Genomic DNA, 20,311 nt, shown 5'->3' with positions numbered 1-20,311 from the left:
TGGCAATCTATTACAGGTATTACAGGGGTTTATAACAGATTTTTCTGTAAATTGGCTCTTCGTAAATTAAGTCCACTAAAAAATCATGTAAACATTAAATAAACCCAATAGGCTGACTTTGCTTCCAGTAAGGATGAGTTATATCTTAGTTTGGATCAAGTACAAGGTGCTGTTGTATTATTACAGAGAAAAAGGTAATTATTTTTTTAAATATATGGGAGTCTATGGGAGATGGCTTTTTCGTATTTTGGAGCTTTCTGGATAACAGATCCCATCCCTGTCTATACCTGGATGCATCAACTAATCCATATTGGCAATATCTCTTACTCTGTGCCTCTGGGGATTCTGAAGCAGCCAGCCTAAATCCCCTTCCATTATGCCCTGTATTCTGTTATATGAAGCTTATTATTTTCAATGTTACAGGACACCACTCCATTTCACTGGTAGAACAATTCCGGTTTCAAGCATTTGCCTTCCAATATAGGAGAAACATCTGTAGAAATAAATGGTCTGTAGATATATGGATACTCGCGAAAAAGAAACTTTCATGTTTTTTTTTTTCATATGGAACCTTTCTTTATGGTGAGTTTATAGTAAAATAGTGTAATTATTATTCCAGACAGGGTCCTAAGTATACAAATATCTTAATACAGGTATGATCCATTATCCAGAAAGCCATTATCCAGAAAGCTTCCGAATTACAGAAAAGCTGTCTCCCATAGGCTCCATTATAAACAAATAATCCAAATCTTTAAAAATGATTTCCTTTTTCTCTGTAATATTAAAACAGTACCTTGTACTTGATCCAAACCAAGATATAATTATTCCTTATTGGAGGCAAATTGGGTTTATTTAATGTTTAAAATGATTTTCTAGTACAATTAAGCTTGGTATGATCCAAATTATAGAAATATCCATTATCCGGAAAACCCCAGGTCCCGAGCATTCCGCATAACAGGTCCCATATAGAGGTATTTATAACCTTGTGATTAATACATTAAAACAATGCATAATACGGAGATTATAAACAGAAGAAAATGTTTAAATCAAGCATTTTAACCTGAAACCAATAACCAGAAAAAAAATTAATCTTAAAAATATGTCTCAAGTGACATTGTGGAAACATTAATGCAAAGGAGGGGGGAGAGGTCAACCAAATATTATAAATTGCATCTTAATCTCATGTACTTAGTGAGCTAAAGCTAATGAATAGGTGACTAGGCAGCCTTCTTGTTTCTGTGCATTTCCTGGTTTCCAGGAAACTAAGGTCACAGGCGCTCAGAGCAGCAGGTGCACACCAAATTACACGGACAAGAACTGAGAAGCTTAGGGAGATAAGAAGGTGGGAACAGAGGCCTCTAATTCATCCATCAATATACCAATGGCTAGCAGTGATAACAAAAGGCTCTGAATAAGTACTTGCTGTTTGCTGAGCATATGGAAAGTAAAGGGAGTGATTTTTTTTTTAAATTTTGTAGACATAGACAGTATACATATACACAAAAATTATCAGAGGCTTCCCATTTCAAGGTATACTCTTGCAAAAATGAAAAATTCATATTAGTTTCATCACACTGAAAAAAGACATTTTCTTAATATCATCAATTAAAAATGCTGTACCATTCCTGAAGTAATGAAGTTTCTCGACACCACCCCCCTCGCAGAATCTGCCTTTTTTCATTCTCTCTTTATGTAGGAGTTGGGAGTCTGATTTTAAATGACAGTTAGGTCTAATACAACACACAAGTGTCACTAAAAGACAACTTTCACCTGTGACACAGCAATGCTGTTGGGCACATTTTTCAAAATGCACACAAAGAGTAGACATCAGTTATGTGTATACAGGGATCTTCCAAAAGTACAGTGCATTATATTTTGCAACATTATTAAATTTAAGGTATCTGGAGGTGCCATAATGGATCGTTTTGAGTGACATTTTGGAAGATTTCCATATGGATTTGCGTTGTATATAACTTTGCCTCCAGTACAATAATTTGGAGAACTCCTTAACCATCATATGCACTTTGGTACTCTTGACTTTATATTTTGGGCACAATTTCACACACACAATGTTATTTTATGTATGTTCAGGATAGCTGCCATAATCCTAGCATAATTTTAGTGCATTTAAAGTGCTATTTAGTGCTGCATTGTGATTGTGAGGGACCACTCCATAAATAGCACAGTCTATGTTTTTGGGTTAGGTATTTTAATTGTGCTGGCAGACTTGGGAATAAATAATGCCTTTTAAATTTGGTCTCTTGTGTATAATCGTTAATGGTCATCTGGGGGTTAAGTCTTTCAGTGACAGTTGTGTGTTGTATAAAAAATAAATTTATGACACCCTGGATAATCATATTTGGCATCATTCATATATTACTGAACTGGAATATTGTTTTGTTTTGAACCTTTGCCTTTGGTGGAGGCTAGTGAGGAGTGAAATTTTTTGCCAAGTTTCGCTTCAAAAACGACACCCACAGATGCCAACGGGTGAAAAATATTATTGCGCATAAAAAAAAAAATAATATAAATATAAAATAGATTTGTTGCGCATCTAAATTATTTTGTCACCCATGACTTCAATGCGTTTTCACCATTTTGGGAATTTTAGGAGAAAGCGAAATGGGTCAGTTAAGCCTCCCATTACTAGTGGGGGCTCCTTTTGTCTACAATAGATAGAAGATGTATTAGAGCTCATACTAAATCAACCAGAAATGCAGCCTCTCCTCATGCAGATGGCTTCTGTGCTGCGGACCCCCTCCTCCCACGTTCAACATTACGTGGGTCCACGTTACTAGTGCAGAGAGCACGAATTTGGTGGGATACTGTCATGGGAAAATGTTTTTTTGTTTTTTTTCAAAACGCATCAGTTAATAGTGCTGTACCAGCAGAATTCTGCATTGAAATCCATTTTTCAAAAGAGCAAACAGTTTTTTTATATTTAATTTTGAAATCTGACACAGGGCTAGACATTTTCAGTTTCCCAGGTGCCCCCAGTCAAGTGACTTGTGCTCAGAAAAACTTCAGTTACTCTTTACTGCAAGTTGGAGTGATATCACTCTCCTCCCAGCAACCCATCGACAGAAGAACGGGTAAGGTAACCAGATAACAGCTCCCTGGTACATATAAGAACAGCATTCAGTAGTAAAAACCCATGTCCCACTGCAAGCCCATTTAGTTACACTGAGTAGGAGAAACAATAGCCTGTCAGAAAGCAGTTCCATAGTGCAGCACTGGCTCTTTCTGAAAGCACATGACCAGGCAAAAGGACCTGAGATGGCTGCCTACACACAAATATAAAATATAAATTTGCAGAGTTGCATCTTCTATATATCTCTAAACCACTTCTGTTAGAGTGGCGACGAGGATCTTGGAGGAGATCTATGTCCTGAATCAGCTTCTGCTGCACATGCTCCCACAAGAACCTTGTTGCTGCTCTAAGGCTAGGGCCAGATGGGGCAGAAATCAGCCTGAACCGACTTGGCAGATTTCGGCTTGAAATGCGAAGTCCTTAGTTTCTCTGCTAAAATCTGGTGAGTCTGTTCACGCAGGAGCCGACACAAGGCTTCCGGACACAAGCAGACAAGAATATTCGGCTAGAGGTGGGATGCAGATTTCAGCATGGTGATTTCTGCCCTGTCTGGCCCTAGCCTACCAGAAGAGGATGAGATACATATAGAAGATGGCTCCTTTGAACTTCACTACACAACTCTGCAAATTTATAGCAGGTCAGGATACAGGTCAACTTCTCAGAAGAATAGATGCTGCTGGAAAGGAGGTTGGAAAGGGGGGGGGGCAATGGAATGCACAGTGTAGAGGGGATGGAGGAGGGTAGGGTTTAGTTGCCCTTAAAAGTTACCAGGAGCTCCTTTTTTCTGCCCCTGGTAACCCATGGGGCGCTGCTGCCTGAGGACAGTTTATCAACTCACCTTTATTTAGAGCTCACTCTATTAAAATCACCGGAAATTCTGTCTCTCTAAATGCAGATTTTGTGCCAGATTTTGTAAGATTTTATTAGTGAAATCAGTTATTTGAGTTAGCTCTAATAAATCTGCAAGGAAAGGGAGCCCTCCCCCCCATAAGATATATTGGATCTAACAGTTAATGAATATGGGACACCCAACTCCTGCATGAAGATAGAATGAAGAGAAACACAAGCTGAAAGAGGGGTAGTGAAGATAAACTTTTTATTTCAGAAAATAATTTTTAATTGATAGTCCCTAGAAGTTTCTTATATCAGTATGATGAAAGTTTTATTAAAATTTTCATTTTTGCAGTAGTTCCTCTTTAAAATAATAAACGGATGTTATCTTTTGGCTTAACGTTTAGACATATTACCATTGCACAGCTAACAGTCTAAAGTAGCAAAAAAAAAAAAATAAATAAAAAATCCACATGAAGAGTAAAACTTACCCAATGTCTGTGAGTGGGGATTTCCCTTTCTCTCGTCTGTAACAGATGAACATTTCTGGACTCTTTAAGCTTCCATGGTTCAAATTGGCTTGCAACCCACTTTGTGTGATTTCAATACATGTATAGCCCTCTGGTACAGTCTCTCCAGCTGTCTTGTTAATAACAACAATGTCAGTGATTGGAGCTTTGGGACCTACTGTCTTGGTTTCTATCCGACCCATGTCATGATCCAAAAGCTTGGAGGTGGCCGTCAGTCCTGCCACAACAAAGTAGTCCGCTACTCGAGGCCCTTTGTCTTCCATCATGTCTGAAACATAAAACAAACTATCAGTGACCACCAAACAAAGCAAGCAAACAAATACAAAAAAAAACTACTAGACACCCTCTTCATCAAACAAGTGCATCAAGGACACAGAATCAGAAATAATTACCAATTTAATTTACTACACTGCTGCCTGGATAGGTATTTAATTAATAAACATGAGTAGAACAGAGCAGAGTAGAACAGAATCACTGAACTGCATAAATATGTCGATAATATGTGAAAAAACAACAATGTCATGAAAATGGAGTAATCTGAGTTTTCATCAATTTAAAGAAAAGTGGAACAGGAATTGCTGGATTACTTCAAGGGAATGCATTTAATTATGTAAACATCATAGATCTAACAAGTTGCAATCCAGAATCAAGAGAGTCATTCCACTCTCTCTGGTGGGTTCTGATCTTTAAATTCATGAGAGCACTGACGTCAACTACTATGTAGTGTGTGCGGATTGGCTAAGGGGTTAAACTTCTTTTTGTAACTGTGGCAAATTTATGTATTTCATTTTATAATTATAATTTCCTTGTCAGACACAAGAGGGACATTTTGATTCCCTGTGACCAAACCAGAGCAAATACCCATGTTTGGCGAGTATCTGTCCTCAATGCTATAAATGCATACACATACAACAAACACTACACGGACACAAAATATTTTCCATTCTACTTCTTTAATTTGTTCCTTCATTACAAACATGACTTTACATGCCTATTCTGGCTTATTTAAATCTTGACTAGTGAAACCCATAAAGGCCTTACTAAACTTTCCATGGAATAATTCAACAAGGAAATGTTTATTTGGCCCATAGTGTCAACTGCTTCGTTTACCACGTCTATAATTTGGCACTGAAGGCTTTTGCTAGTCCATGAATAGCTGGGGTTACTGCAGGTCGGAAAACAGCATTGTTCATGCTGTGTAGGACTGCAGTCTTTGGACTGGGAGCCTGTTTCACAGCAGAAGGGTAGGTACATTCCTGAAGCCTCTTGAGGATAAAAAGGAAGGAAAAGTGATCAGAAAACATTACACATTAATTCTGTTCATAATGTAGAAATGTTGCAGTGATTTATCTTTGCTAAACTGTGCCAAGGAAAAAAGTACAGCTTGATACAGGACATATACAGCCTATGAGGACACAGGGTTAATCTACCTGCTCTCTATACAAGACAAAACCATCTATATTTTGCATGTACTGTTTACAATAACATGTTGTTGTTTGTCATGTATTTCTAGTTTTTGTCTTCAATGTCACAGATATGAAAGGTTTTCTGTTCACTCCAGGGGGCCTATTTATCATGCTGTGTAAAAAAACATCACCAACAATGTTGCCCATAGCAACCAATAAGCAATTAGATTTCAACAGTCACCTACAAGTTAGAAAACAAAAGTAAATATCTGATTGGTTACTATGGGCCACATCATCAGTGATGTTTGTCTTCACTGTCTTACACAGAATGATAAATAAGCCCCCTGGTTGTCAAACTTCTATCCCACCTGCTGACTTGTATGACAGCTGGCATAATGTTTGTAATGGGCAGTTATTTAATTAATAACGTTGTGGCATTATTTCTCCCAAGCCTAGATCCCCAAGTTCTTATTTTCAAAGCTTGTGGCTACAGCGGGGATGTACCCTATAAATATTTGGTCCTCTCACCAGCAAAGTACAATTTGATTGCCATATTAGGCCTATATTGATTAACCACATCCATAGTGATAGCATTTTTAACTGCACCAGTGCAAATTAGCACCTGTGGTAGTAAATCCGCCCCCTTATATCCTATTTTACATAGCATATTTCTGGCTCATTATAGGCTTTTAACCAAAGAGAAAGCAGAAGAAATAGTGGAGGTAAATACTCTTTTGGTCTTATTGAGAAAGGGGCACCCTTTAACAACCAAATACTAATTTAGTCCTGAATAGTAATTCTGGTGCACTGTGCATGGCTACATTATCGCAGTGCTGATGACTAATCAGTCCTGCAGCTTTGGTATAGTATTGCTTTTTTCTAGAGATATGGTGAAAGCCCAAAGTAGCGGCTGTAACATTTTATCAAGATTGTAATACAAATAAATTAAGGAATAATCTGGTTTAAATGTAGACATGTTTAAACTTTCTTCAACGCTTCGGTTTTCGAAGTAGCCCGAAGTTGCCTCATGAGGAAACTTCGGGTGACTTTGGAAAGGCAATGCGATCCGAGTGCCATCCCACCGGATGGACAAGATACTACCCAGGGGCGATCCTGGCCCCTCCGCTGCCTGAGGCAGCAGCAGTTGCTGCTGCCCCTCCTCCCCCGGAAATTCGTTCTTAAAGTACCAGGAGCAGCATTTTTGCTGCCCCTGGTACCTAGTGGGGTGCTGCCGCCTGAGGCGACAGCCTCAACTTGCCTCATTGGCGAAGCACCCCTGATACTACCACCACTATGATTCACTGTGGGGATTGTTTCATAGGTGTGTTGGACATAGATGGTTGTGTTTTGTGCCAAAAAATTATTATTATTGTCGTTCCATAGTTTCTTCATTCTCAGCTGTGGATCTCTCCGGCTCATTCAATTTGGCATACATTTTTTTTTTTCCCCCAACCCTAGAGAATTTTCTCCTGGACTTATTTCCATGGTCTTCATGATGCTGCTTCTTTTATTTATTTCTTGTGCATTCCAAAAACAGCTTACAGCAATTTATTTTAAGAACACTTCAGTGGAATCCCCTTTTGCGCAATGAATCTAATTATGTTACTTCTCAAAGCACTTGGTTGCAACAGGGCTTATCTATTATTTATTTGATGTATCACAGTGAAGAGGGTGAATACTTGTGCAACTAAGTTTAATTCCAGGTTGTAACATAAAATGTGGAAAATACTATGCAAATGAACACACTTAAGAAGACACTAAAACAGGCATACAAATATACAGAAAACTGTTGGCCCTTTATAAAAAAAAAATATTAGGGTATACAGAAGTAACAAAAGAAAGTTCACAGTGCATTTAAATATCTTTAATATGAATGTCAAATTGACATACTAGTCATAATTAACTGGAAATATAGTAATAGCAGCATAGGCAGTTGAATATGACTTTGCCATGGCCAGAGCAAGTGGTGAGTAAAAGATAAGATGCCTGGAAACTACTGTCTTAGTGGTTCTAGTGATAACTATCATGTGGTTTAACCAGTTAAATAACAGTTGCCTTTAAAACTGTACTGTAAAATAATTAGCCTTTCATACATTTCAAAAAAATAAACTAACAAAACGGAGCTTCCAGAATGCCCTGCTAAATTTTGACACAATTAATAAAAGGGGAGCTATAAGGCGATCCAGAAACCAAGCAGATGTAAACAAAAAATATATTCAAGAGAAAGCAAAATTAACAGTGTTGGTATTATAACATTACATCATCTATGGCATGCACACTAAGATATAGTGAATAACGTAGCCATATTGTAAATATAAGGATATTATAAATCATTGATGAGTTCCATGACCATATAAAAGAACATGACTGAAGGCCAAGTGCTTTTATATGGAACTCCTCAGTGACCTGTAATATCCTCATCTTTCAACAGGGGGTATATTATTTATTATAATAGACAAGTTTCAGTGTCAGACAAATTACATCACTAAGCACCAATTATAACTGATGACATCACTAAGCACTGTTTATAAGCATATAATTTACAGGATACTGGTCTTGTGTATTATAAAGATATATGAAAAATATCTTCTAATCCTCCCAGTTCTGAAAAGAAAATAAAGTAGTCTTATGTACAGGTATAATGCTCAGGATCGGGGTTTATCAGATAAGGGGTCTTTCCATATTCCATAATTTGGATCTCCGTACGTAATCCATAATTTGGACCTCCATACTTAAGTCTATAAAAAATAATTTAAACATGAAATAAACCCAACAGGATTGTTTTTACCTCCATTAAGGATTCATTCTATCTTAGTAAGGATCAAGTACAATGTACTGTTTTCTTATTATAGAGATGAAAATCTTTCTTAAAAATTTTAATGATTTGATTAAATTGGAGTCTATGGGAAATGGCCTTCATTTATAACAGGTTTCCTGATAATGGATCCCATACCTGTACTATTAAATATACATAGTAGGAAATCCTTTACACAGGAAACCTACACACTGAAACCTGTGTTTTTTCATTTTAATTCACGGATTTTGCACCTGACCCTTATTGATGTAAGTGGCTCCCACATGTGAAAGGGGGCCCTTGACATAGAAACTACCGTGTACATAGTAGTCATGGAAAACTACAGAACACAGGTAGGCCTGTGCTATTCTGACAGAAAAGATAGATTTTGGAATGAGTATAAGACAGAAAAGCAATGGGTGAAAATAATTTTGACTGTGGGCATCTAAAATTAGATTTGGCAAGAAACATCATTTCTTCTACATGACTGGTCTTAATTTCACCAGAAGGAAAACCTCATCTGTATACTTTTTCCGAATAATTAGAAGTGATCTTTCCATGTTGCACCAACACAGCATAAAGCGTTCATTGCAAAGGCCGAACCGGATATGCCTTTTTTTCAACCTCACTAATGAGGTCTGTTTATTTACAATGTATGTCCTGAAAATTTTTGTTGACAAGCTTGGGAGAGCTTCATAAAACTTCTTCCACTTGCCTAGTCTAAACAAAATACCAACGGTGAATAACAAATTTGGACTGCTTACACTTAACTAGATAGTAATTAGGAAATAAGCAGTCTAAATCTTAATAGATCACATCAAACATTTCTCTTAGCATATTTTCAGCTAGGTGAAATAAGAAATAATAGGAATTCAAAAAGATTCCACTTTATTGAGGATAAAATTGATATGGTCTACTGCAATATTAACTTATATACACACACGCTATCTTACACTTGCAGCCAGTGATATGCAGGCCTTTCGATCCCAATGCAAACCATAAATGATGAACAGATGCTGAAAATTTAGTTAGTTTTAGCAATTCAGAGATAGATCTGGTTTGGGGAAAGTACCATAAGTAAAAAATTACAGTGTAGTAATTTCTTGATGCAAAGTGAAATGTTCTCAATTATGATTCATTCAGAATTCCACAGTTTCCAGTTTTTCCATATTATTAGTCCCCCATCCCCCACCCCCTAGAAAGCCTTTACTCCTCTACTGTTGCCAACTCAGTTAACTGACAAGGAATGTAGCTCTCCCGTTTGTCTCTGCCCCACTGCCAAACCTCCTATTTCAAAAAAATGCTTGGCTTGCTTTCATCAGTGTGCCTTTTGCTTCCCCCCTTAGCCTGCCAAATGTAGCCTGGTTGCAGCCATACACAGTAGTGTAATACAACTCCCAGCATCCCCTGCGAAATAGATGGGCTGGAGGTGGACCTTGCCTGTTCTGTGCTGTCTTTGCATGTTGTATGCTCTAGTGCAGTGATCCCCAACCAGTGGCTCGTGAGCAACATGTTGCTCTCCAACTCCTTGGATGTTGCTCCCAGTGGCCTCAAAGCAGGAGCTTATTTTTGAATTCTGGCTTGGAGACAATGTTTTGTTTCATAAAAACCATGTGTACTGCCAAACAGAGCCTCCTGTAGGCTGCCAGTCCACATAGGGGCTACCAAATGACCAATTGCAGCCCTTATTTGGCACCCCCAGGACCATTATTCATTATTGTGTTGCTCCTGAACTCCTTTTACATCTGCATGTTGCTCATGGGTTAAAAAAGGTTGGGGACCACTGCTCTAGTGTGTTAGGTACCCTAAAGTGACTACAATGGCTGAACTTCTACCCTACTCCCAAGTCTCCTTTGCAATGCCTTGGGCTAGGCACAAGGAGTAAAGTTTGGCAACTTACTGTGCATGCATCCAGTGCCAGGGAGGCCTCTCTGCATTTGCACTAATTAATATCATAAAAGAACATTTCTGCGCTATTTCTACCAGATTGGTTATGGCTTTGCAAAAGGTTGACATTCCCTTTACGGGTCAGTGTACACAGGCAGATTTGGGGAGATTAGTCGCACGGCGATAAATCTCCCCTTCTTGGGGCAACTAATCTCCCCTTCTTCGGGGGACTAATCTCCCCTTCTTCGGGGCGACTAATCTCCCGAACTACCTCCCCTGCCTTTTTACATTTTAGCCGGCAGGATGGCACTTGGCGAGATTTGTTTTCCGAAGTGCCTTCCCAGTGGCGATTGACATTATAGCAGTTGGAAGGGAGAGGAAGGCAGTTTGGGGAGATTAGTCGCCCAAATAAGAGGAGATTTGTCGTCTGGCAACTAATCTCCCTGAATCTACCTGTGTGCCCTGACCCTTAAAGTTGCAGCTGTGACACAGGAAATCCAAACGTTACAAAAGGATTTTCTGTTTCACTGTAAGGGTAAAAACTAAGGATGCACCGAATCTAGGATTCGGGTCGGGATTCGGCCTTTTTCAGCAGTTCGGCCGAATCCTTCTGCCCGGCCGAACCAAATCCTAATTTGCATATGCAAATTAGGGGTGGGGAGGGAAATTGCGTGACTTCTTGTCAGAAAACAAGTAAACCATTTTTCCCCTTCCCACCCCCAATTTGCATATGCAAATTAGGGTTCGGATTCGGTATTCGGCCGAATCTTTCGTGAAGGATTCCGGGGTTCGGCCGAATCCAAAAAAGTGTATTATTATTAAAACAGTACCTTGTATTTGTACGATATCTCAACTAAGATTCAATTAAGACATGATAAAGTATTTCAGTCTACACCGCTTCAAACCACAGTCCCCAATAGCAGAAAGCGGCAATCAGGCTCGGACTGGCACTCTGTGGGTTTCTGGAAAATGCCAGAGGAGCTGCCATAGGAAGTCAGTATTAAGTGGGCTGGTGGGGGCTGTTTGGGCCTCTGTGTGGGCTGATTGGGCCTCTGTGTACCTGAAATGGCAGGGCCTATTTTAATTCTCAGTCTGGACCTGGCGGCAATGTTCCATTTCAAACCAAACATTAGCCCTGTGCAACAGGTCACCAATGAACTACATTACCATTGCACTAAACAGTACACAACCCCAAGTGTATGTGGCAATTACATGAAGATCACAACACACCTGCATGGGGAGGGAAGAAGACACCTAGCCCAGGGAGAGAGAGTGAGTGCGTGTAGACTCCAGCAGCAGCCACCTACTGACAGAACTGAACACAAGCCAACCCTGAGAGACTTGTAATGTGAAGCTGGAGTGACTCGTGATAAAGATCACATTGCATACACCTGCAATGACAAGCAGCTAGCTGGCACAAAGAGGTTCACTTTCACGGAAAACCGTGCACAAAAGGCGGCATCTAACGTGGCATCGCTGATTGATGTACAAACTATTTGCTTATTGCTCCCATTTTAACCCCAATCGCCATTAGTAGTTGTTTACAAAACAGTTTACTAGTGTAAAGCCGCGCGATTAAATTAAATAGGTTCCTGGCCGCTCCTTCTACTTTACAAATCTCCTTAATTCCCTGCTTATGTTTAGGCCCCGGGTGGTTTATGCTTTTCCCTGACTTTAGCCCCACAGTATTTAGCGCCAGTCCTATTGGGTATTTGCACGTACTCAGTGCGCCTGCACTTGTTGAACGCCGAGTCAGTACGAGCGACTTGTAGTTACTACATCTTGAGGTGCACAGAGCGCAATGAAAGTCACAAGCCAAGGCAAGTGTACTCACTTCAATAACTTTAACCCCGCCTGCTCCAGGTTCGAATCTGCGCCCAGCTCCGCACCTTGTTTACACTCTCTAAGGACTTACCTGCGAAGAAGCGCTGGGCGGAAACGTCACAATTTGAAAAGATGTTACTCGCACTTCAAGGATCACTTTCAAAGCAACCTACAAGCCAAAGTTAGCGATGCAAAAGAGTCCCAGATACCGACACCACAGCAGGGAACGGTGCCACTAGCGCCATGATCGTCACTGGCGAGAAGCAGGATACTTCCGGGATTTGCCTCCCTGCTGCCCCCCAATGGTAGCTCTCAGCCTCGCATACGGTGCATATTATATGCGCACACATAAACCATTTTAGAACAGCGGTCAAGGGTTTGATTGGGGCCCTTTTCAGCCATTGTTACAATACAACACGATAGTATATTGGTCAGTCATTCAGCCATAGTCCTGAGAATACACGGCATCCAGTAATATGCACAGTCCCGCTCTCACTGACCTTCAACAGGCGCTTCAAAGAGCATCTAGGACAGAAAAGAGCAGTCTTCCCAAATGTATCCCTAACTAGCCAAGGCTGTAGTGTGGCTAGCCCTACACCAGGGGTGTCCAACCTTTTGGCTTCTCTGGGCCACATTTGAAAAAGAAAAGGGTGCATCCCCAGTGTTTTTGAACCAATGTGGGTGCATACCTGCCAACTGTCCCATTTTCGGAGGGACAGTCCCTCTTTTGACAGCTCAACCCGCAGTCCCTCATTTGTACTGGAAAGTCCCTCTTTTCTCTGCACTGAACAGCCAGAAAAAGAAACAAAGTTTCTCACTTAATTGCCTTTTAGCAGAGAGCCCAGAACAGCCACAGGTGCAAATAAGATATTTTGTAACAATTTTGAGACACAAAAATAGTTTAGATAAGGAGAAATATTTTCAAACTTTCATAACCTGCCAAATTTTGTAAAACAAACACGGTAATTAGGGGGTGTGGCCACATAAAGGGGTGTGGTCAAGAAAATTGCTGCGCTATGTGCGGAAAAAAAATGTTGTCCCTCTTTTTACTTCCAAAATGTTGGGAGGTATGTGGGTGTAATTGGGCAGCATGCCGCCCCCCTAAAATCCTGCTGTCCTAGGCCCTGGCCTAGGTAGCCTTTCCACAAATCCGGGCCTGATGGAATACACAAACACGTTTGATAAGTAAAATTAAAGAAAACACACAGAAAAGAACTACAATACCAGTTGGATAACCAGATGGAGCTATACATTGGAATATGGGACACCTGGATATTAAACAGACTTATTATTATATTATTATTATTACTAACTGGGCAATGGGCAGAGTCCCCCTCCTCCCTACTCCATAGGTAACCACATTGTTACAACCTGGTATAGTAAGCCTGTTCCTAACAAGATAACAGACTGAGGTGGTTAATGTGTCTGGACTTAGAGAGCACAAAGTGTTATTTCACTCTCGTTTTCTCTGTATTTCCATACATTTATTTCTTAACTGCTTTCTTTTTTTCCCCTTCTCTTACTTTTCTCTCTCCTTCAAGCTGGGCCACATTCATATCCATCCTGGACCGCAGGTTGGACACCCCTGCCCTACACTATAATCACTGATTAAAGAATAGTTATTCTAACTTTTAGTATTACAAATTGTTTGCAACATTTTATGTGGATTTTGAATACTATGTGCCTTCTTCTTATGACTCTTTCCATCTTTCAAATAAGGATCACTGACCCCCGCAGCCAAAACACTACTGCTCTACAAAGATACAATTTTATTGTTATAACTTCTTTCAATTACTTATCTTTCTATTCCAGGCCATCTCCTATTCATACACCAGTCTCTCATTTAAACTACTGCCCGGTTGCCTGGGTTATTTAGACCCTAGCAACCAGATGGCTGCTGAAATTCTGGAGAGCTGCTGAAAAGAAGTTAAAGATTTCCATAACGACAAATAAAAAAGTGAAGACAATTTGCAAATTGTGCCATAATATCACTCTCTACATCATATTTAAACAAACTTTTTTTTGTGTGTGAAACTTTTACAGCAGGCAATGTGTGCAAAATGTTTTCCACAATTTTACATGATTTCAATAAGACAAGTCTTTACAATCATTGTGTAAGTTAGACATGTGCATAGTGTTGTTTCATAATGAACATAACATTGAGAAAAGATAGTGAAGTAGCACAAGTTTGAAAAGGAAGAATTGTGGGTGGAAAGAGCGGTGCCAGGGGTCTTGCCAGTGTTCATGGTATTTCCAAATACACTTATAACCAAAACAAGGCATATTAAATTAAGAAAGCATAAAACTAATTCTTGAGGTCCTGTATGTAATATCTGTCAGATTACAGAAAGCTGGGTGGGCAGCTACCACGCAGGATGGGTTTTCAAATCTCATACTAAAAGTATATATGATATTCTAAAACATGCTGGTGGAAGTTGGATTGGCATCAGCAATTTTCATTTTTAAATGCAGACTAGGGTTGCCGGTACTTGTAAATATGCTTGATATGGGAGAAATAGGGTGTTAATAGGGAAATAAAATATAGGAAGGCCAGTATCTTTTCCTAAAAAGGTTGGCAACCCCAATGCTGACAAGTATGTATTTAGATTCTAAAATTAAACAAAAAATATGCAAGTATACTAAAGGCCTATAGCATATGAGATGTATAGACTGCCTTTGTCATGCAGCAGTAAACAGTGATGGTTAAAGGAATTCTGTCATGATTTTTATGGTGTAGTTTTTATTTCTAAGTTACACTGCAAATAATTCACTCTACAATATAAAATGTAATTCCCGAACCAGCAAGTATATTTTTTTTAATTTATAATATTGGTGTGTAGGCGGCCATCTCAGGTAATTTTGCCTGGTCATGTGCTTTCAGAAAGATAGAACTTCTTTCTGGCAGGCTGTTGTTTCTCCAACTCAATGTAACTGAATGTGTCTCAGTGGGACATGGCTTTTTACTATTGAGTATTGTTCTTAGGTCTTCCAGGCAGCTGTTATCATGCATCAGGGAGCTGTTATCTGGTTACCTTCCCATTGTTTTGTTGTAAGGCTGCTGAGGGGGTGATGTCACTCCACTTGCAGTACAGCTAGGGCTGCCACCTGGCCAGTATTTTACCGGCCTGGCCGGTAAAAATAATGGTTGATCCCAATGTTATTAATAGGCAAAAAAGATAAATATATATAGGAAGGCCGATATTTTTTCCAAAAAGGTGGCAAGAAAAGGCGGCAACCCTAAGTACAGCAGTAAAGAGTGACTGAAGTTTATCAGAGCACAAGTCACATGACTGGGGCAGCTGGGAAACTGACAATATGTCTAGCCCCATGTCAGATTTCAAAATTAAATATAAAAAACTCTGTTATCTCTTTTAAGAAATGGATTTCAGCGCAGACTTCTGCTGGAGCGGCACTATTAACTGATGCGTTTTGAAAAAAAACAGTATCCCTTTAAAATGCCCCATTCACCTGCCACTGCTCCTACTGTTTTTTTCATGGAAAGCTCCCAGGCTTATACAAATACAACGGATTTGTCTGTCACTGCTCAGTGTGCGTCAGCTATGACGCTTTCCAATTAATAACATTACAAATGGTGGTATTTTGTCTGCTGTATGGCGGGGACAATATATCCCATATACCAGTGGCCTAAGACTAGCATCACTTGCCTGGACTGGCAATATGTAGGTTCTGTCAATGGAATCCCTTATTGAATGCGCATTGCAATCAGCTTACAAAACAGGATCAGAGAGATACTAAGCCGGGTCATCAACAAAAGTTCCTACTGTGACAGGTCACAAAAAAGTCATTTTACTCATTTCATAGTGACACTGACGCACTTGCACGTGCGTCTGACAGATGTCTACAGTGCATTCTTTTTACCATACCTCCCAACATTTTGGAAGTAAAAAGAGGGACAAAGAATTTTTTCCCGCACGTAGCGCAGCAATTTGTTTGACCACACCCCTTTCTGTAGCCACACCCCCTAATTACCATGTTTGTTTTACAAAATTTGGCAGGTTATGAAAGTTTGAAAATATTTCTCCTTATCTAAACTGTGTTTTTGTGTCTCAAAATTGTTACAAAGTATCTTATTTGCACCTGTTAGCTGTTCTGGGCTCTCTGCTAAAAGCCAATTAAGTCAGAAACTTTCTTTCTTTTTCTGGCTGTTCAGTGCATAGAAAAGAGGGACTTTCCAGTACAAATGAGGGACTGCGGGTTGAGCTGTCAAAAGAGGGACTGTCCCTCCGAAAAAGGGACAGTTGGGAGGTATTTACTGATCTATGAATCAAACAGAAGTGATAGACCCATGTAACCATTAGGCTGCTGATTTCTGGCCTACACTATAGATTGACTCTTGTTTCCCAGGAACTCAAACGCCGGTAAAACAGCTTTACAGAAAATGCAGACTTCCGGAATGGCAGAATGTGTCACGTGGAACGTTAAACACCGCCCATGGTCACTCTCTCTATTGGCTGGGAATGAAAGTCGCTTCCTAGAGACTTCCTTGACTTATGTTGTGCGTCACTTCGGAGTGATTGGTTGCGGCGAACTTTGTGTTTTGGCGGGGAACAGAAGGGAAATTATGGCTGCCCCCGCTTACCGAGTTGCAAGCTTTTGTCAAATTAGTGATCCCTCCCAGGGATCTTAGTCTTCTGATGTCGTTAGATTATTTTCACAGGAATTCTTTCTGCATCCCTACTGACTATATTCTAGGCACGCTGTTTGGAGACGTTCTCTGGCCTCGGTAGTCGGTTCTGGACCGGTTTTTGTTGCCAATATGCAGAGTGGCAGCCGCCCCCAGCTCGCGTGGCAGAGGGAACATATGTGGCTGGCTCTTCAGGGTTTGGGCTTCGAGTCGGGTGCGGAGGCGGCTAATGCAGGCAAGACCCTGGTCCATGTAACGTTTGGAGTGTGAGTATCAGCTCGCAGTGCCTTATGTCTGCCTTCATGTGTTCAGCAACTGTTTTTGCATAAAGAAATAAACATTTTTTTAAAGCAGCTTTATATTGTACATTACAGTTTTTCAATGTTTTTAAAGTTATTTGTAAATGTCCTTGCAATTAAAAAGCAGCTATTTCTGTTCCATGAGTCTGGCATGAGTTAAACTGCTAGTACATTAAAAGATCTTGTCACACCTGATGATCTTTCCTTTATATGCCCACTTGGAAGTGGCCAATCTGAGGCTGATGGCCAAATGGTGCTGTCTTCCCCCCAACAGCGTTATTAATGGGGTTGTTCACCTTTAAATTAACTTTAGTAAGATGTAGAGCGTGATATTCTGAGACAATTTGTGATTGGTTTTAAATAAAAAACTGGAATATGACTAGGAGATGGCCTGAATAGGAAGATAAGTACAGGCATGGGATCCGTTATCCAGAAAGCTCCAAATTACTGAATGGCCCCATAGACAGAACCGCCATCAGAAATCGCAGGGCCCCATAAGACAAAATTTAATGGACCCCCTGGGCTGCACCCACCGCAAGCCCCACCTACATGTCCGCCCCCCCCACAGGTCCACCCCCCACCACACAGTAAAAAAAAACAAAAAATATTGGTGGCTCATATTCCCACATTTTAATAAAAAATTAAAAGATATTGGTGGTCAGGGCCCCCCATAAAAAAAACATTTGTGGCCAGGTCCCCCCATTAAAAAATATTGGTGGCTACGACCCCACATGAGAAAAAAAATTGGTGGTCAGGGCCCCCCTCCACATTATGAGAAAATTGGTGGCCAGGGCCCCTTAAACGTCCATGCCATCCCAAAGTCGGCAGCTCTCAGAAAGATGGGGGCTCATCAATTAAGTGTGGTGTGGCCAGGCCCCCTACAACTCTCCCCCTGTCCCCCCCCTGATGGCTGCCCTGCCCATAGACTCCATTTTATCCTAATAAACAATGATTTTCTTTTGCTCTGTAATAACAGTACTTTGTTCTCGACTCAAACTAATATATAGTTAATTCTTATTTGTTTATTTAATGTTTTCATTTTTAAGTAGACTTAAGGTATGAAGATCCAAATTACGGAAAGATCTGTTATCTGGAAAACACCATGTCTCGTGCATTCTGGATAACCGGTTCAATACCTGTAATACAAAATAGCAAAAACAAATTCGTAGCCTTATAGAGCATTTGTTTTTAGATGGGATTAGTGACCCTCCCATATGAAACCTGGAAAGAATCAGATGAACACAATAATTCAAAAACTATTAGGGACGCACCGAATCCAGTATTCAGTTCGGGATTCGGCCTTTTTTCAGCAGGATTCGGCCGAATCCTTCTGGCCGAACTGAATCAGACTCCTAATTTGTATATGCAAATTAGGGGTGGGAGGGAAATCGCAAGACTTTTTGTCATTAAACAAGGAAGTAAAAATGTTCCCCTTTCCACCCCTAATTTGCATATGCAAATTCAAATCTTTCACAAAGGATTCAGGGTTTCCGCTTAATTCAAAATTCTCTATAAAATAAAAACAATAAAGGCCAATTGAAAAGTTTCTTAGAATTAGCCATTCTATAACATACTAATAGTTAACTTAAAAGTGAAATCGTGATCAATATTTTGCCAGATATTGTTAGCGCAGGCTTGTTGGAGGGCCCCTTACAGGGAACCAATTAGCTGCCAGCTTGCTTCAGAACAAACAAAATGACAGTTTTTATTAGTCCGTGTATAGAGATTTTTAGTGCTCCTTCAGTTCAATAATAATTTGGCCTCAACTACATTGGTTTCAAGATTTTGGCAGATACTGCTTATAATGAATAAATTTAAAGCCATTTACTGGAAAGTTTCTTCCAATTAAATGTTCTTTCATTGTGCAAATAACATTATTAGGATTGTGCTCTGATGTCAACAAGGGGCAGAATCTGACCATTCAGTATGAGTCTGCTGTGTGTCTGGTCTTGGAGAACTTCAAGACCATTATTTTTTTTTCTCATGTCTGTAGTTATCATAGTGATACTGATAAATTTGTACATGGTTTGTTTGTGCAGCTTTCTTTTCCCCTACATGTTTGTTTTTTGTTTCAGGTGAACATTTGGCTCCTTTAAGGTAATAAGTTATCTGTCACATGGCGACTGCATTTTTTCCATCCAATCAATAGCTGTATAATTTATCAGACACACCACCGTATATAGCTATAGGGTGACTGCTGCTTCTGTGATGATAGTAATGTGAAGCAGTGTGGGTTGTCTAGGGCTCTATTAATTGTGGATTCAGGGCTGCAATCATAAGGCCAGGTCTTTGGTCTAAATTTTTTTTTTAACAAAAGTATTTCCATTGCAGACTGCTTAGCTTTCTTTAAACATATTTTATCTGTTCTGTTGAAAAAAAAAAGCCCCATACAGCTAATTCTAGGTCTGTTGTCTTAATTGGAAATAACGGGATGCCAACCCAAAATGACTGTGTTGTGAAAAAAACGATCTAGGGCAGAAAATCCTTCCAAATGTGTTTTTAAGTATAGATATAGCTTTGAATAATTAGATGCAATCATGTAACTCATTTTAATTTTTTTAAGTTGCAGCTGCCCCTTTATAATATCACTGTTTGTAATAGTTTAATGGTGTAAAGGCCACTTTATTGAACATGGTATTTCTTAAATCTTAAAGTGATTTATTTATGTTCTGTGTTTTCATTTGTCTAGAAACATGTTTGACAAGCCAAATAAGGATGCATTTTATGTGGTTTTTCACTTTCTTTTTGGAAAGCTGGATAACATGCGATGCAAGGAGGTTTTCAGGTAAGCATTTTGCATTCACTGAAAATATGGTTTTAATTGCAGCTATTCATGTGCTCTTCATGTAGTATTCCTGCTGTAGTCATGTCATGCAGGTATACTGTATATCTGCTGTTTTTTTTTTTTAAAATCTGCTTCTTTTTATATAAATTGGCATAAGTATTTGCTTGGGGGATGGGGGTTTGGCATTTTTCAAAATCTTCCTACCCAAAGCATTTTAGT

General features: G+C 39.6%; 2 protein-coding genes across 10 annotated transcripts in view; one reads left to right on the top strand and one right to left on the bottom strand.

Annotated features, from left to right (window-relative positions):
• dennd4c.L (DENN domain containing 4C L homeolog) overlaps positions 1 to 12,883 on the bottom strand; it is a 73,970-nt gene extending 61,087 nt beyond the window's left edge. For 2 of the 5 annotated variants that reach the window (XM_018257394.2, XM_018257432.2), the window contains exons 1-2: positions 12,864 to 12,883; positions 4,414 to 4,720 (exon numbers count right to left, since the gene is read on the bottom strand). In XM_018257394.2, the coding sequence (XP_018112883.2) occupies positions 4,414 to 4,718 (305 nt within the window). In that variant the 5' untranslated portion in view covers positions 4,719 to 4,720; positions 12,864 to 12,883. Of the gene's footprint in view, positions 1 to 4,413; positions 4,721 to 11,769; positions 11,791 to 12,373; positions 12,767 to 12,863 lie in introns of those variants that run through there. The other 3 variants (XM_018257414.2, XM_018257405.2, XM_018257423.2) reach the window with 3 other exon arrangements.
• A 3,943-nt stretch (positions 12,884 to 16,826) lies between these two features.
• haus6.L (HAUS augmin like complex subunit 6 L homeolog) overlaps positions 16,827 to 20,311 on the top strand; it is a 41,998-nt gene continuing 38,513 nt past the window's right edge. For 2 of the 5 annotated variants that reach the window (XM_041582382.1, XM_018250513.2), the window contains exons 1-2: positions 16,828 to 17,274; positions 19,997 to 20,092. In XM_041582382.1, coding sequence (XP_041438316.1) covers positions 17,141 to 17,274; positions 19,997 to 20,092 — 230 coding nt within the window. In that variant the 5' untranslated portion in view covers positions 16,828 to 17,140. 5 annotated transcript variants of the gene reach the window in all.

The sequence above is a fragment of the Xenopus laevis genome, chromosome 1L (genome assembly GCF_017654675.1).
Source record: "Xenopus laevis strain J_2021 chromosome 1L, Xenopus_laevis_v10.1, whole genome shotgun sequence".
Taxonomy (NCBI): domain Eukaryota; kingdom Metazoa; phylum Chordata; class Amphibia; order Anura; family Pipidae; genus Xenopus; species Xenopus laevis.
Note: the sequence above shows the minus strand (reverse complement) of the source record. Positions and strands in the feature narration are given on the sequence as shown.